Raw genomic sequence first — 17,284 nt, forward strand, 5'->3', positions numbered from 1 at the left:
ACAACTCCCCAGCCCCCCTGGAAGTGCCCATGAACCACAGATGCTCTACAAAGAGTTCAGAGAACTTTACTGAGTGTTGATTACTGCAGATGAGGAGGAATTATTACCTTAGAGTCTGGCTGAATTTGAATTGTTTAGGATACAACACACAGTTTAAAACAGAAGTTCTAGGAGATGTTTTTCAAATATATTAACCTTGATCCAACTGAAGCATTTCATATATTTGACATTTCAGTTAGACTTAATTTAATAACATGGCTTAGAATATTGTTTTGACATCAAAGATACAGAGTCTTTGAGTTCTTGATCATTGCTTTCAAGGTCCTCAAGCCTTTGCCAGTGCTTTACATTCTTTTAGGACGGGGTTAAAGCACAGGCAGAAAGTTCCAAGGTTTTATTAGACACAATTGCTTGTTCCATAATGAAGTGTAAAAAAAGATTCTGTGTTAAAAATATAAACACATGGAATCATTAAGAAAACCTGTGTGAGCTCATCAAGTGCAGATCAGACAAGAAAAATGCTGACTGAGTCACAGTGGCAAGTATTCCAGTGCTTCAGAGGGCAGGGGGTATTATAAAAAGAGAGGTATTTTTAAAAGGCAGGGGGGGGTGTCCTCCTTATGAACACCTTTGTCTGTGCTGCTGCTTCTGCTGAGTCCTTTCCATGCAGTGAGAAACCACGATGTGCTGTGGAACAAACAAAAAGTACACTGAAAATGGGGATTTTAAAGAAATCTGTTCCTATCCAGGCTTATCTCAATTCTTGTTTATACTTGATTTAGCCACAGAACACCCTCTGTTCTGGGTTCCCAAGGGGAGGGAAAGTTACTGGCAGTTGTGCTTTGCTGTAGGAACTGAAGACGTGAGAGGTCTCAGAGGCATCTCTGGGACACCTGGATTTGGAGATACATCCCCTGGGCACTCAGCTCTGCCAGGACAAGCTGCTTGTGCCTTTGGGGATGGGGAGGGAAGAGAGATCCTGGTGGACATTGTTCTCCTGGAACAAAGGGGGAGTGCATTTAACACAAACACTTTTTTATATGGCTGAACTCCCCCAACTGCCTCCAGAACTTGCACAACAAAGGCATCTCTGACTTGGCAGGGAGGACTTTTTAAGAATTGACTTCACAAACTGGTTTTGTTCTGCTCTTGCTGTGGGGTGAGCAGTAGGAATGCCACAATGGGACAAAAGAAAACACTCCTCCAGCCAAATTCTGCTCTCCCAGCCCTGCAGACCCACTCTGGCTAAGTCAGTAGCAGGAGCAGAAGTGAGATTGAATGTTTCCATGCCACAGATCCCTGAGGTCTGTGTGTGTCTGTGGGCAGACCCCAAAGTGTGAGCTCCAGGAAAGGAGAAGAATGAGGAAGATGTTGCTTGGCAGTAAATACCTGGCCCATTTCTGTCTCTTTTGCCATCCTGTGCTGTCCCTGGTCTGGGGCAGGGCACGCAGGGACCTGGACACGGCAGGATACCCCGGGACACGGCTCAGTGCTGGACTGCACCGGGCAGGAGAGACACAGGAGAGGGGAAATGCCACAGCTTATCTCCCGAAAGCCTCTCGTCAAAGTCAGCGAGCAGAGCGCTGCCCTGGGCCGTGTGAGCCAGGCTGGACCTGCCAGGTACCCCTGTTTGCTCCCGGGTGTCGCCGGCGGCTCTCGGGGTGTTTCTGTGGGGCAGCGGCTCCCTCTGCTGATCGCAGCGTTCCTCGTTCCCGGCTCTCTGAGCACAACGCTCAGACAATTCTAGGCTGTGTCATTGTCCCCCGGTGTCCATCCAGGGCTGCCGTGGGCCCGTGTGTCCTGAGCTCCCCTCCAGCTGCAGCCCAGGGGCTCGCACTGCTCATCGATAACAACGGCCCCGCAGCGCTCACGGGGTTTGAAAAGTCGCTTCAAAGGCAATTTGAATGTGTTAACATCAGGACACAAATCTTCAGTGCTTTCTGTTCTTTCTGTTTTCCTCCAGTTTCTAAAACTCAGCTCCTGGGTGTTACTCCCTTGTTCCTGCAGCTCACTCAGTGTTGCTGAGGTTAAAAGTGCCCGTGATTCTCATCCCTCGTTTTCCATGGAGCACAAAGCCTACTCTGGACTCTGAGGAGAACCAGAAAACCTTTGAGGACTTGGTGCTGAAGGCACTGGGCATTCCATGTGCTTCCAGCAAAGAGCCAGAGGCTGCTTGGGTTTGTCCTGTGCTTGCCTTTTCCCCCTCTTTCAAACTCAAAGAGGGGAAATTTGTGTTCAGTATTAGGAAAGAATTGTTGGCTGTGAGGGTGGGCAGGCCCTGGCACAGGCTGCCCAGAGAAGCTGTGGCTGCCCCATCCCTGGAAGTGTCCAAGGCCAGGTTGGACAGGGCTTGGAGCAACCTGGGATAGTAAAAATGTCCTGCCCATGGCAGGGGTGGCACTGGATGGGCTTTTAGCTCAGTTTCTTCATTTCAAAGCAGGTTTTTCATACTGTATTTATTAGCAGTGCTTTAAAGCACCATTAATGTCTTTGCTGTGAGTGCTGCTCCTCTTCTGTGATGTGCCAGTTGCTGATCCACTGCTGAACAAAACTAAACCACTGCTGATCTGCTGCTAAACAGCAGGAAAATGTGCAGGAAAACCAGGATCGAACACCTGCTCTGGAAAATACACAGAGGAAATACCTGAACTGAGCAGACACTGACAGAGAAAGTGTTTTACCTCATACTGTGTGCAAATGCCATTTTTATTTCATTATATGAAGTGTGTGTTAAAGTGATTCGAACCATTAGCCATGCTGATAACTAGCACTAATTCCAGAGGAAGCACTTAAGTAATTCCATTGACTTTTAATAGGATAATAATCAACAACGATTGTGGCTTAGTCTGAGAACATGCATACCTGGTTTGTTACAGTAATGGGGTCTGCAAAGCAATAGTTGCTCTGTCAGTCTAATGAATGCGTCAGTTAGTTACTGGCTGAGCTGGAGAGGAGCAGCTCCTGCTTTGCTGCTGTCACTGCCACCCTTTCCCCAGCCAGCTCCTGCCACCCACCCCTGTGCTGCTTCCCACCCTGCTGAGAGATGGGGCCTCTGTGTTATCCCATCCACAGCTTACCCAGTGTCCTGGGACAGCTGCCTTTATCCTACCCCTTCATCAGGGGTGTGGGAATAGCCCGTGCTTGGCCCTGCCAGGTGACCTGAGCAGCGTCTTTATCTCCACTGCTCCTTGTCATTTGTCTTTATCTCCACTGCTCCTTGTTATTTGTTGGTCCTTCTGCCCTCGAGCCCTTTGAGGTGATGCTTCTCCAGGGAACATCCCTCCAGGATTTGTGGCATTCTCGTGACTTCACAGACCCTTGTTCCCTTTGTCCTGGCTGTGCCACGGGAAGGGTTTTGAGCTGGAGCCGTTCATCTGCACCCAGGCTGTCAGATGACTCCTCTGGAAGGCTGCTCTTGGAAAAGGAGCATGGCTCAGGAGGAGTGTTCTGTTCACCTGACTGTCAGCAGGGTTTGTTTTCCAGCCTCAGTCAGACCTGTTGTGACAGGGGTATTTCATTTAAGAAAAGGCTGCCTTGAGTGAAGACATGCCCCAAACTCTCCCTCTTCCCTTCCTCAATCAGATCTGTTCAGCCCAATTTTACCATTTAATCATGAGAATGGATGTGAACTCCACTGTATCCAGTGGTGGTGTTTTCCAGCCTCAGTTGTCGTTTCTGTCACCCCTGTGAAGTTGTGACAAGGAGCAGAACTTGGCTTCTTTAACACAGGCATGTGAGCAAGATCCCCCAGAGACATTTAGAGTGGAGAAGTTGTATCACCAATATAAATTTACATGTAACGAGGAGAGATGAACAAAAAAAAACCAAACAGAAATTCAGGTTGGAAAATGAGCCTGTCTTCTGTGCCAGGAGTCCTGGCAATGTGTGACGCAGGGACAGACTCCCCCATCTGCCCCCATACAGTGTGTGAGCAGGTGAGGAGAGCAAATACCCATTGCTGACAGTGACTTCAGTGCTGTCCATCCCAAATGTGAGCACAGTCACTTTATTCTTGGTTTGGAGAGTGTAGTTTATAAAGGCAGGGTGGGTGTTTCCTTAGCTAAACAGTAAATAAAGGGAAGGAGCTTTCTTTCAGGTATTCTTGGCATGTTGGGGGAATTGGAGTTTTCCTGCTGTGGGTGTTTCTGGCAGTGGGAGGGGGGTGCAGGCTGTGGGGGTGGGAAGCAGGACTGTGCAGCAGTTCCCTCGCCACGTGCAGATCCTTGGACAGCTGCAGTCAGGGAGCAGTGGGAATTTCTCACTGACGTCAGCCCTTGGTGCTGACGCATCTGCCTCTCATTAACTACTCAAGATGGGTCATTACTCTTCCAGCAGGCAAAGAATTTTCTTTAATCCCCAGGCGTGAAGACAAGTGTTTGTTCATTTTCACTACAGATGTTCCTTCTGTTGTTTCACCTGCACCTTGTTTTGCAACTTCCAGTTGGGTGGGGAATACACAGGCAGTTTTCTCTGCCCTTGAAAAGGCACCAGCTTCGATTTTTTCAGACTGTGATGGAATTTCCACTGGAATCTGGCATAGCTATTTTATTTCTTTTTTCCTACCTGAATGTCTTATTTCTCTTAAATGTCCTCATAACATTCTCTGATATGTCCTCATAACAGTATTTACTGTCTGCTCCTGGTTTTGGTGCTGCACTTGCATTAAACACCACAGGGAGTTGCTGCTCCGATCATGATGTGCACTTACCATTCCACAGTGACTGACATTTTTCAATGGGACATAAGCAGACAGACATTTAGGATTCCTACTCATCTGAAAGTGAACTTGGCAGTGCTCAGTGCTGAACTCCATCCCATGCTTGGGCAGTTTGCAGCCCCCACTGTCACGGTGACCTTGCTGTCCTCCCTGTTCGAATCTGGGGTACAGAAAGGGTGTAACAGTGCTCAGAATCTGAGGAGAATAAAACCCCCTCATTAATGTTTCACTGGAGAGTGGTGAAATGAAATCCCACAGTTACTCTCAGGGATTCTCTTATCAGCAGGCAGAATGGAACGGGATGGGTCCGGCCCTTGGCAGATGTTTCCTTGTAGAAAAGGATTAGGGGACAATTTGTGTTTGAACAGATTTGGGGGCTTTTTTAAGGACTTGTTTTCACTGAACAAGGAGCCAGGCCAAATCTGACCAGCTCCCAGATTTCCTAGTGCCTGCTGCTGAAGGTGAGAGAGATCAGGGGGTGATACCAAACCATTGCCCACAGATCTTTGTTGTGCTCGAGTTGAAATCGAGGACTGGAGGGGAGCTGGGCATTGTCAGAGAAACATGAACTTGGACACTGTCTCCTCCCAGTAGGCAGGATGGCACAGAGGACACTGCCAGCGCCTCCAAGACCAGCCATATCTTTGCTTAAAAGGCTTTTGGCTGGTCTTTCAGAGGCAGTGACACATGAGACACTAAAATAATAACAGAACAGGATCTATCAGTTACCTGCTCTTCCAGGCCCAATCCTGTGCCAAAGTGTCCAAAAAGCTGCAGAGAGGCGGAGAATTGAATAAGGCACGGGCAGTGAAGCGTGTCAGCAGGAAGGCACTGAGGGGACTGGTGAGAAAATTTGTAGTTGTTCTGTGCCATCGGGGCTGTTGGACACCCAGGGTGGGTGTGATGGCTGAGGGTACGGGAGAACACCTGATTCAGGCTGGAATCCCGTTGGAATCAGAGTTTATAGATCCCAGGTGCCCCAGGGCAGGGGACCGCGGGCTCTCCTGCACTCAGGGTGCTCCGGCAGGGGATGTCCCTGTGCTGTGGGACAGCGGGGAGCACAGGGATGTCCCTGTGCTGTGGGACAGGGGGGAGCCCGGGGATGTCCCTGTGCTGTGGGACAGGGGGGAGCACAGGGATGTCCCTGTGCCGTGGGACAGGGGGGAGCACAGGGATGTCCCTGTGCTGTGGGACAGGGGGAGCCCGGGGATGTCCCTGTGCCGTGGGACAGGGGGAGCTCGGAGATGTCCCTGTGCTGTGGGACAACGGGGAGCCCGGGGATGTCCCTGTGCTGTGGGACAGTGGAGGAGCCCGGGGAGGTCCCCGTGCTGTGGGACAGTGGGGAGCCCGGGGATGTCCCTGTGCTGTGGGACAGGGGGGAGCACAGGGAGGTCCCTGTGCTGTGGGACAGGGGGGAGCACAGGGATGTCCCTGTGCTGTGGGACAGTGGGGAGCCGAAGCGGAGCAGCCCCTCTCCGCAGGGGCCGTGCCCTCGCCCAGCCCGGAGCTCCGGAGCGCGGCGGAACAACAGCAGCATTCCCGCTGGAGCTGCGCGGCCTCGGGATTTACGGGAATGACATCCGCGGCTGACATCAGCTGGCAGGATTTGCATTGGATTGCGGTGTGCTCAGAGGTGGGGCTTGGCGGGGACTCTGCTCCAGGCTCCGATCCAGCCAGAGGGAGCTGGGAACATCCTCGCTCCCGGCTCTCCATCCCGCACCGGCTCCTCCCTCCTGCAGCTCGGGCGGCGCAGGGTGAGTCCAACAGCTTCTCCTCCTACTATGAGTCTCCATGAGCTACTACGGCGGGAGCACAGCTGTGCTGTGCTCGGTCCAGCTGAGCTCGGAAGGCGCGGTGCCTGCATCGCCGGGAGGAGCGGCATGTGCTTACCCGGACAGCCTTAACTGGCCATCTTCCAGCACCCAGAGGATTTTGAGGAATTGCATTTTCCCAGCACCTTTGGTACTTCGCTGTTGCCTGGTTTTTGTTCTGGTTGTCAGGGGTGCTTTCACCTGAGTACTTCTTCATCGGATGCCTCAAAAGAGTGTCTAGAAAGACAAAGAAACTTGTGATGTGGAGCTGAGAGTTCTGTTTTCAGCCAGTGAAAACTTGCCGAGTCAGAAGGCAAAGCAAAAGGAATGCCAAGGACGATGTCAGTGACGCCTGGTAATTTGTCACTCAACGGGACGAGCTTCTTCAGTGAAAACCGTAGCATCGTGGATAAACCCAGTGAGCAGAGGACTTGGAATGTCTTTCTGTTCTGCTTGACTCTTACCGTTGCATTGCCAGCCCTTCTGAGCAGCATTTATTCACTGGTTTCCCTGCTGAAAATGCAGAGCAAAACCACACTGTCGATGATTGTGACCTCCTTGGCAGTAGATGATTTGATCAGCATCGTGCCACTGATTATGTTCATGCTCATGCAGTGGTCAAGGGAAGGCCTGCCCCAGCCTCTGTGCACCTCCTCAGCACTTATGTATTTATTCCAGGGCATTTCTAGCAACCTGAAAGGGTCACTGATAGTTTCTTACAACTTCTACACCATCAACACGACTGAGACCCCGAGCTGCAGCACGTCCAAGCGTCGTGTGAGCGTGGTGTGGGCCATCCTCACCATCTGGATTGTCGGTTTGCTGATCTGCATTCTGCCCCTCTGTGGCTGGGGCAGGTACATCCCCACCTCCTGGGGCTGCTTCACCGACTGTGCCAGTTCCTACATCCTGTTTGTGGTCATCAGCTACTCCCTGTGCTTGTCCCTGCTCGCAGTGCTGGCTGTTCCCCTCACTCACCAGCTGCTGTGCTCGGCTGAGCCACAGCTCTTACACACCAAGTACCTGGAGGTCCCTGGAGGCTTCACCACCCCCAGGACAGCCGTGGCTGCCCCACCGCTGTCCCCGCTGGACCCCGCGGATAAAACCCTGGAGCGCTGCCAGAACTCGGAGGCACTTCTGGGGAAGGGTGTGGATGGGAGTGGTGCCCTCTTGAGCAGCAGGAGCTCCACGGTGGGCTTTGCCCAGAAGCGGTTCTCGCTGATCCTTGCACTGACCAAAGTGGTTCTCTGGCTCCCAATGATGGTAAATTGTCAGCTCTCTTTTCGGTGTTCACTTTCAGTTCAGCGGGATGTGACCTGTGGGCCATGCACTGAAACAGATGAGCAGTGGCCATGGCAGTTGTTCTTACAGTGCAGTTGTGCCAGCAGAAGTCCTTTCCAGCAGGTCTGTGCCACTGCATGAGTTTAACTGGTGTCCAGTGGGTTCCACAGAACTTTGTTCATAGGTCTGATACTCTGTTGTCACATCATTCTCGAGTAAAGGGGGGTATAAGGTACCAGTTTGGTATTCCCAGCTCTGTGACCAGGCATGTGCTCAGCATTCTGGGGTCTGGGAATTGTACTGAGCTAACAGCCCCTCCTCACAGCTCTGGGTCACCTCCTTTGGTAGGTGGGCTAAAAACCAGGAGTTCATTAGAAAAATGTGGTTTATTTCTGTCTTTGTAACCCCTGTAGTACTGGGGGTGGGGAGCTGCCATGGGTGTGCATCTGGGAACAGGTGCAGTAGAGAGGGCTCTGCTGAGAGCAGGGCACATGAACCTGAGCAGTGTTAGCCTGTCCTGGGCTGTGCACGGCTCAGCACCTGAGCTGGGGCTCCAGGGCCACGGGAGGGGCTGAGCCAGCGGTCCCTGCTGAGCTGCTTGGCTTGGGAGCTGTGTGATGGTGCTCATCTATATTTAGCCTCAGCCAGGGTTTTTCTGAGAACTGCAGAGCGAGGGCAGAGCAGTGAGGGTGTTTGCTCTGCTCTCTTTGGAGCCGGAATTGTTGTGCTCAGCAAACACTGATGACAGCCTGTGTCTTACAGCCTTGGCACCTTCACGGCGAGATGTTCCCTTTATTCCTGGAAGCATCTCCTGTGCCGAGGTGATACAAATTTCCAAATGCTCTGCCTTCCAGGTGCAGATGCTTGTCCAGTACATCACTGGTGTGCAGAGCCTTGCGTTTGAGGCCCTGGGCTTCCTGCTGACCGTGCTGGCCGCCACTCTCACCCCGCTGTTCGTGCTGTCAGAGCACTGGGTGCACCTGCCCTGCGGCTGCATCATCAGCTGCTCGAGGGGCTCCTGCGCAGCCGCTTCAGATGATCCCAAAAGTAAGTGTGGAAGGGTTGCCTTGCTGTAACACAGGAGGCCACAGCTTCCCTGGTAACCTCCCTGGAACCCTCCAGAGCTCTGTTTTGCTCTGGGTCTGTGTAAAAAGAGCTGGACAAATGGAATGGGGCAGTTGGAAGGGACCTGCAGGGATCACCTGGTCTCAACTGCAGAAGTTAAGGCTGAGTATTTCTGAGGATGTGGGAGCTGTTTCCCATTCTCTGGAGTGAAAGTCCTATAACATCAGTGGATGAATTCCTGACATCTGCTGCATGTTTAGGGAGAAGGAGGTCCTGAACCCAAGAGAGAAGCCATCCCCTGTGCATAGCTTTCACTTGCTTTAACACACTCCCCAGGTGCAGAACGGCTTGTGCTGCCACTGGTGCCCTTTGAGCCACTGCCCTGGACAGAGTGACTGCAGTTCATCCACAAAGCAGCTTCTTCTTAGAAGTCTTTCTTCCCAACGGTTCATTCTGTTTATGGACAGAAAATGGGCTGTTTGTAGCAGTGGTTGGATAATTTATTCCACATTCAGCATGTTGTTTTCACTGTGTGTGTAATCTCATTTTTCTTCTTGGTCTTGACTGTTAATATGGTGTTTCCTCCCTTCCTGCTCAGCCAAACGCAGAGGTTTCGAGTTCAACCTGTCCTTCCAGCAAGGTTATGGAATCTACAGAATATCCCAGGAAAACCACCCCCACCTCAACAGCGATGGTCAGTCCACGTCCTACCACAGCCTGGTGGGCTCTGGCTGCGAGGACCCCGAGCCTGGGAGAGGGAGTGGTGGTGCCCCTGGGCCCAGCCCCCTGCCCCCTGCCTGCAGGGCCCTGCAGGGCCGAGCAGGGCACACACTGCCATCCACCAGCCATCCCTGAGGGCCCGGAGTGGAGGTTGTCCCACGAGGAAAGCCACACACCTGAGCTCACGGACTGGGAGTGGTGCAGGAGCAGATCTGAGAGGACCCCTCGGCAGGTAAGATTGGTTTCCTTTTCTTTCCTGATAATAGGAGTTACCTTATAAAATCAGAATGGTTTTACTTACACTGACCTTTCTATTGGTCCTGTTGGCAGGGCAGTTGTAGTAAAGCTCTTCCTTAGCATTGTGTGATGTTTAGTAACCACAGACCTATTTGCAGATGTTGATCCTGCAACAATTTCTCACTTGTATTCTTAATCCTGGAGTTTTCCAGTTACTGTTTTGTGTGCACCTGCACCATTTGTACATGGTAAGAATTCAGTATGAATGATGCTAATTCATCTTGGTGAATGGGAAGTTTCTCTCCAAAAGATGACATTTTCAAGGGTATTTCCAAGCATCTGGTGACTCTTTCTGGGTGGGGGAAAGGCAGAATCAAACCTGAATGTTCACTGTGGCACTCAGTGGACATTTGCCATTGCAGTGGGTGGGAGTGGGGTAAGAGCCTGTGTGAAGTCCACAAGACAGGAGCTTCGGGTTGGAAAGGACCTCTGGAAGTCACCTAATCCAGCTCTTGACTTTTGCACATACATAGGTGAGGTGTATTTTACATCCCAGGAAAGGAATCCCTCTCCATGTGATGAACTCAAGTGTATCATCCGAGTTACAGTAGGAATGTGTCTGCTATTTCCCATTTGACTGGCCATCCCTTTCATCAGAAGCTGGTGTTCACTCTGTTGCAGTGTGCAGAGAGGAACTGCCGCCTTTGGGGGCACAAGGAGGGGGTGACTCAGCCTGGTTTTAATCTACCAGTTCTTGCTGAGGCCTCCTGTGCCATGTGCAGTCTGGTTAATAAAGTCACTATATCAATAGGTTCATAACTGTGGCACTTCTTGCAGGAGTTTCCAGATGGTGTTTAAAGCAAATAATAATAATAATTTCCCATCTCCTGTGGCTGCCAGGTCAGCTTCCAGACCTGTGGCTCCCCTTGCAGCAGGTCTGAGCAGCTCTTTGTGCAGCACCTGGCAGCTATTGCCTGGGGATGCCTTCTGTGTGTCCCTTTTGGACATGCCCTTCACTACCTGCATTAGCAGGAATCACCTTTCACCCCTGTCTGACCTCTCCCAAGGTGTAACCCCGTGTGCAGTTGCCAGGCATGGCTCCTGGGGGGTAAAAGCTCCAGGCTTTGGAGTTTCAGCTCTCCCTGGTTCTGACAGTCAGCAGGAGCTGCCAGAGCTTCCCAGCTGGCATTTGCTTTGCTGCTGGGAAAGGGCAGGGTGTGAGACCCAGCAAGCCTGGTAAAAAAACTATTGCACTGCTCAGGGGTATGCTGAATGAAAGATCACTCTGTGCCACACATTAAATCATCTGTAAACCATCCCCAGCATTCATCCTGTCTGAACTCCTGAAGTGTCTAAGAAAAGTCACCTTGTTCTCATCGCTGCATTTCTCACCTGTGTTAAGTTTCCCCTCCAGGGAAACCGGGGCCAGGAAGGCTCTTTGTGCTGTGAGAGCAGTGTTTTGTATTGTGCTGTTTTCAGACCTTAGGCAAGCAGCAGGGAAGGTGCCAGTGAGTTTGGTTGGGCTGTTTGAAGAGCAGGGTGCCGGACAGTGCTCGGGGTGCTTTGGTTTCCTGCTGAAGCCTTGGAGGGTGGCACTTCCTTGGGGTGGTGACACTCATGTCACAGCTGGCTGTCTCATTGTCTGCTCTGTGAGTGAAGAGCTACTCCATCAAAGTGACTTCCCTGGGATGAAAGTGGCACAAGGGAGAATGAGGCAGCAGGGTTTATTTAATACCAGTGTAGAGTGGCTGTAATTGAGAGAGAGAGAAAATGGTATTTGTCATTTCTAACTCTCGCTCGGCTGCGTTTTTGAAAAACTGCCTTTAACACCTCATAAAATACCTGGGTACGTCCCTTCCTAAGGAGATGGAGTGTAAATATGTCATGTCTTTTTTTGCCTGTACTCAAGTGCCTTCAGGCAACACAAATCTCCAGGCTGGCAGTATGTTCCAGGCTTGCTGGTGATGTTTTTTCTCTCTCACTCGATGCCTCATCTGAGGGCTGCCTCAAGCAATCTCTTTGAAGAGGCTCTGTACAGAACCTCTTGATGTGCCCTGCAAAGGGAAGGAGGGGGAGGCTGTGGAAGTGACTGCTGTGAGGAGGAGAAGTTTGTTTGACGTGATAAATACTCAGGATGTCCCTCACTCCAGGAAAATTGTGACCATTCCAGTGAACATCAGGCACAGCACAGAAGCTCAGTTAGGAATGGCCCTGGATGTTCTCCTTGGTACATCTGTACCAGCACCTGATGGTCTGCTCTGCTGTTCCCATCGGGGCTCTTCCTGAAGGTGGTGGTTGGAACCTGGTTCCTGGTTTCCAAGGAGGGCCCTGTGGTTGGAAAATCAATGTAACATTTCCCCATCATGCCCTGACTTTGCTCCCCGTGGGACAGAGGGGGTTGTGGTCCATGTGATGTGGGAGAAGCCTGTGGGCTCTGCACTTACTGCAGTCAGCCTCTGAAGAGGCAAATCATTGCAGTAATTAATTTCACTGCAGCTAATGTTAATTTTTAGGGAAGTGGAAGACTAAGCCTCTATTTTAAAACAAACAGAAAATTCTTTGTCTCTGGAAAGAGGCATCAGGATCCTTACTGGAAACAGTCTAAAAATAGACCTTTTCAGCTCGAGCTGTATTTCACCAAGGTAATTAGGAATGCAAACTCCTTGGAGCTGTCTTCATCCTGCTGGACTGTCTGTCTGGGGAGGCAGAGTGGCCCAGTGGGGGTGACAGGAGACACAGCAAGCCCTGTGTGTGCTCTGGCTGCTGCTGGGCCCTCGCTCTGTCTGGGACCTCACAGCAGGCTCTGCTGCCTCCTCCAGAGACACAGACTCCAGTGCCACCTGTGCTTTGCTCCAGCACTGATGTCACACCTGTCTCCTTATTCCAGGGCCTGTGATTTGTGAGAAAATTGGGGATAGTGAGGGAAAGTCTGCAGAGTACCTTGTGCTTGAGTCCACCACCAGACACAGGCAGAACCAGCTGTGGTGCCTCAGGAGGTCCCACTTGGCCTCCAGCTGCTGCTCCTGGAGGCTCCATCAGTCCTCTGTTACATTTAAAGGGTTTCTGAGGATATCCTGAATCCTCTGTGGCATCTCTGATGGCACCACACAGCCCTGTCTGGGCAACAGCTTAGGGTGTGAGTCAGGGAGGCAGCTCCTGCCTGGCTGTGCTGGAGTGGCATCCAAACAGATTTTCTTCTCTCCCCTCATCAGGTAGGCATTCCAGGCTATTGGCATTTCCTCTCTTCCCCCAGCTGAGCTTTGGTTTCTGCACTGCCTCTCACCATTTCAGCAGCAGTTTATTACCTTTAAAATCAAACTGAGCTGGGAGCCACGGGAGCCACCAGCCAGGGCCTGTGCCTCTGCACAGTTTATTTCTGATTTCAGTTGTTACCAAGCATTAACCAGCTAAGGATCCACCTGGAACAGAGTCAGCTTTGCTCTCAGGAGATGGAGGATTGATCAATAACCGTGTCTGGAGAATAGAGCTGTTCATGCTTTTCTTTCCCTGCTCTGCACTCATTTGCTCCCTGAAACAAAAAAAATCCAGGAAATCACAGGAATTGCGTGCTTATCCAGCCTGGATGATGGTCTTCGTAGGTTCTAAGCACTGGAGAACTTGTACCACTGAGTTTAAGGTCCTTGGAACAGGATGAATGCAGTTACACTTAATATAACATGTGAAAAGTGTGTAAAAACATTTGAAATGTCAGCCTTAAAGGATGGCCAGGCTTCCTCCAACAGAAGAAACTCTTCATCACTTGTAAACTAGAGTTTGAAATGGTTCTGAACATCACCTGTGAATGCACCACAAGCAGAATTCAAAGCTGACTGCAGTCACATTCCTGGTTTTCCAGTAAGCCCCCAGCTCTGCAGACCCCAGAGGGAAGCAGAGGGAATGCCACACCCTTGGGAGGCACTCCCAGCAGGGAGAGTCAGGCTCTGCTTTGGCAAGTGAGGAAATTAAGATTTTCTTGTGTACTTGGCAGTTTAGTATCCTTTATTAATACTTAATGTAATGATAAGTGTTTTTTATGGCAAACCAGGCAGAAAAGGGTTGGGTACTTTGGTTCTGCGAGTTTGCAAGGAGAAACACAAGAACAGATTCTGTCAAAGTTACCCTCCCCTTTCTCTCCCCTTTCCTTCCCCTTCTCTCTGGCAGGTGGATAATTAAATAATGAAAGGATTTGTTTATCAATTCTGCAGAGATTTCTCTGCTCAGAATGCAGCAGCACTCCGTAAGGAACAGGGACATTTGTGATTTGTTTCGTTGGGATTTTCTGTCTTGGCTTGTTAAGGCTGCATGTGCTGGTACATGGAGTTCTCCAGTGAAATCCCTGTCCCAGCTTCTGGCAGAACATCCTCTGGCCAGCGTGGGCAGGGGCTGCACAGGGGAATGTCCTGGGGTGGGACAGGATGGACACAAATCTCCACACACAGGGAAACTTGGCAAGGGAGGGGCCAGGAGGGAACGGGAGCAGCAGGGCCGTGGAGCATTCAGCATTCCCAGGGGGTGAACGTGTGTGCTGATATCATATGCTGTGTGTACCAGGTGGAGCTGCCAGCTTGGTGTGCCCTGCAGAGGCACAGCCACGACTCAGTGCTGGCTGCAGCTGGGGGGCCTGCAGGCTGTTTTGGGGGTGCAGTTCGAGTTGGCCTCAACAGAAGGACGCTGACTTTGGCTTCCAGAATGGTCTGTGTGGGGAATGCTGTGATTTTGTTAGTTGAAACATTTGAGCATTTCCAAATGGAAACCTTTCAGTGCTGCCAGAAAGCAAGAAATTAATTGTTAAAAGGTAAATACTGTATTGAATCCCAGAATGGTTTGGGTTGGAAGGGACCTCAGAGCACATCCAGTCCCACCTGTGCCATGAGCAGGGACACCTTCCACCAGCCCAGGTTGCTCCAATCTGGCCTTGGACACTTCCAGGGATGGGGCAGGCACAGCTCTCATATGTGTGTGTGTGTATATATATATATATATATATATGCATGTGTACAATGAATAAATAAATACTTGTAGGTGTCTGTGTATGTGGACATGCAGGGGAAAAGTATCTGTAAGTGGGTAAAGAGCCAGACCAGAGGGAATTTTCAATCTGCTGTGTGTTGAAGCGCAGAAGTGTCTGAACCTTTCCTTCACCTCTCCTGGCTGAGAGGGAGTGAGGTCTCTGGAAGAAAAGTCTTCCCTTCCCAGGATCAGAACAAGGCTCCCTTGGCCCGGGGAGTTGCTGTGGGTAGCACAGTGGTGTGGGATGGATGTGCCCCCTGCTGTGGGTGTCCCTGTGCTGTGCTGCCCGTCCTGGGGGAACTCAGTGAGCCAATGACCAATGCTGGAGCTGGAGGGAAAGTGGTTCAATTTATTTAGGATTATTGGTAATGATCTCTGTGTGTCTGGTCTGTGGCAAAACTGCTGAGACACAAAAGCTGCAGAATGGCACTTTGGTTGAAAAGACAGGGTTTGTTTTATTTCACAAAGCTCTTTGCCTTTGTGCCTGGTTCCTCCCTGCAGTGTGCAGGGCCCAGAGCCAGAGCACAGTGTTGGGGGGCACAGTTTGCAGGGAGAAGTGAATCCTCTGCTTTGGAAACAGGTGAAGGTGTCTGGAACTGAGCAATGTTTCTCCTGGAATTGTTCCAGCGGAAAATGATGGAGTTCACTGCCTCCCTGGTCAGTGACTGCACGGTGACACAGAGGACTTGATGCATCTTTTTCACTTCTAACAGTAAATACTGATTTCTCACGAGAAAACAGACTTGTGGAAAGAGCCACTAAATCACTGGGAAATGTCTTATCCTGCAGACCTGGAGTGTTCATGCCAGTGTGTGAGGATTGCTCATTCTCCCTGCAAGTGCCTCAGACATCCCCTCCATCTTCTGATGTTCAGCCTGACCAATCCACAGTGGTTCATTAAGCAGGACATAACGTTGCACTGAAGGAGGTGGCTTTTATTTCCTATTCTATTGATGTCCTATTGAGTCACAGTCACTTGGGACTTTTTATACTAAGGTGTATAACTACTTTATGCTCTTTCAAGTCATAAGTGCCAGGTATCTAAAATTCTGCAGGGAAAAGACAGTAAAATAAATTAACAAACTGAGCATAATTGTCTTATTTATAATGGATTCTGACTTGAAAAGGTGGCCCCAGATGACGGTCCTTGTTTGTGTTCGCAGCGCTCGGGCGGGGCCCTGGCCATCCCTCTGTGTGCATTCCAGGGGACTGTGTCCCTGCAGGCCCCCACCGGCAAAACCCTGTCCTTATCCACGTACGAGGTGAGCTCTGAGGGGCAGAAGATCACCCCCACGGCCAAGAAAATCGAGGTGTGTCGATCCAAGAGCGTCGGGCACGAGCCCAGCCCGGAGGGGTCCCCTCACACGAACGTTAAGATTCATCTGGAGGTGCTGGAGATCTGCGACAACGAAGAGGCCCTGGACACCGTGTCCATCATCAGCAACATCAGCCAGTCCTCCACCCAGGCCAGGTCCCCCTCCCTGCGCTACTCCCGGCGGGAGAACAGGTTTGTGTCGTGCGAGCTGGGGGAAAGCGCCTCCTACTCCCTGTTCATCCCGTCCCACAGCCCCGGCAGCGGCATCAGCATCTCCATCCCCGACACCGTGGAGGCCCATCGCAGCAGCAGCCAGCAGCACGTGGGCACGGGGCACCAGGAGGACATCCAGCTGCTGAACAAGGCCTACAGGGAGCGGGAGGGCGCGGGCAGCAGCGGCTGAGAGGGTGCACGGGCACCCTGCAGCTGCTCCCGCACTGCTCGTCCTGCCTCACGGTGCCCACGCGGATACAGGGCCAGCGGGTGCTGGTTTATTTATTTATTTATTTGGGTGCACTCTTAAACCCATTCAAACTGGTAATGCTCTGTCAAGGGGATAATGAATACTCAAGTGCTTTACAGCTTTGCATAGTGAATTTCAAGTTATTTATTTATATATCTATTTATTTGAGGAACATGCGTGGTCTAGAGGGAATCCTAAATAAACTCTTACAGTCCAGCTTTGGTGTTTGTTGGCACTGGGTGCTGTGTCCGTGAGACCCTGAGGAAATGAGGGAGCAGCTCCTCAGCTAGGAAGTTACAGTAGTTTTGACTCACTTGCAGTTCTTTTCAGCATCTAAATCAAAAAAATCCTAAAAATATTTGAATTTTTGTTTTTCTTTAGAATGTGTGTTTTTCACAGTGTTGAGAAGGAGATGATGGAAATGCAGGAGATACGGGAATGGAGATGGAAATTGCTCTGGCAGCAAAATGCCATCGGTTTCAAATGTGAGCAGTGCTCGGGTGTCCAGAGACATGTCACGGGTTGTCACTGGAGCACACAGGATCAAACTGTCAAAATCACTCAAGTGACTCAGCACCAGGCACATCGCTGTCCTGGACATCTAAATAACAGAACCAGAGGTAACCACTGCCCCAGTTTAGAAGCACCTGCAGGCTAAAGGGGGT

General features: G+C 50.9%; 1 protein-coding gene across 1 annotated transcript; it reads left to right on the forward strand.

Annotated features, from left to right (window-relative positions):
• Positions 1-6,649: 6,649 nt before the first annotated feature.
• On the forward strand, positions 6,650-16,801 carry GPR149 (G protein-coupled receptor 149). Its single transcript, XM_050308751.1, is given in 5 exon segments — positions 6,650-7,791; positions 8,664-8,856; positions 9,473-9,725; positions 9,727-9,826; positions 16,005-16,801. Coding segments are annotated over 5 exon segments (2,037 nt in total). The 5' UTR covers positions 6,650-6,855; the 3' UTR covers positions 16,560-16,801.
• Positions 16,802-17,284: the final 483 nt, after the last annotated feature.

The sequence above is a fragment of the Myiozetetes cayanensis genome, unplaced genomic scaffold, assembly GCF_022539395.1.
Source record: "Myiozetetes cayanensis isolate MyiCay16 unplaced genomic scaffold, myiCay2020 scf13, whole genome shotgun sequence".
Taxonomy (NCBI): domain Eukaryota; kingdom Metazoa; phylum Chordata; class Aves; order Passeriformes; family Tyrannidae; genus Myiozetetes; species Myiozetetes cayanensis.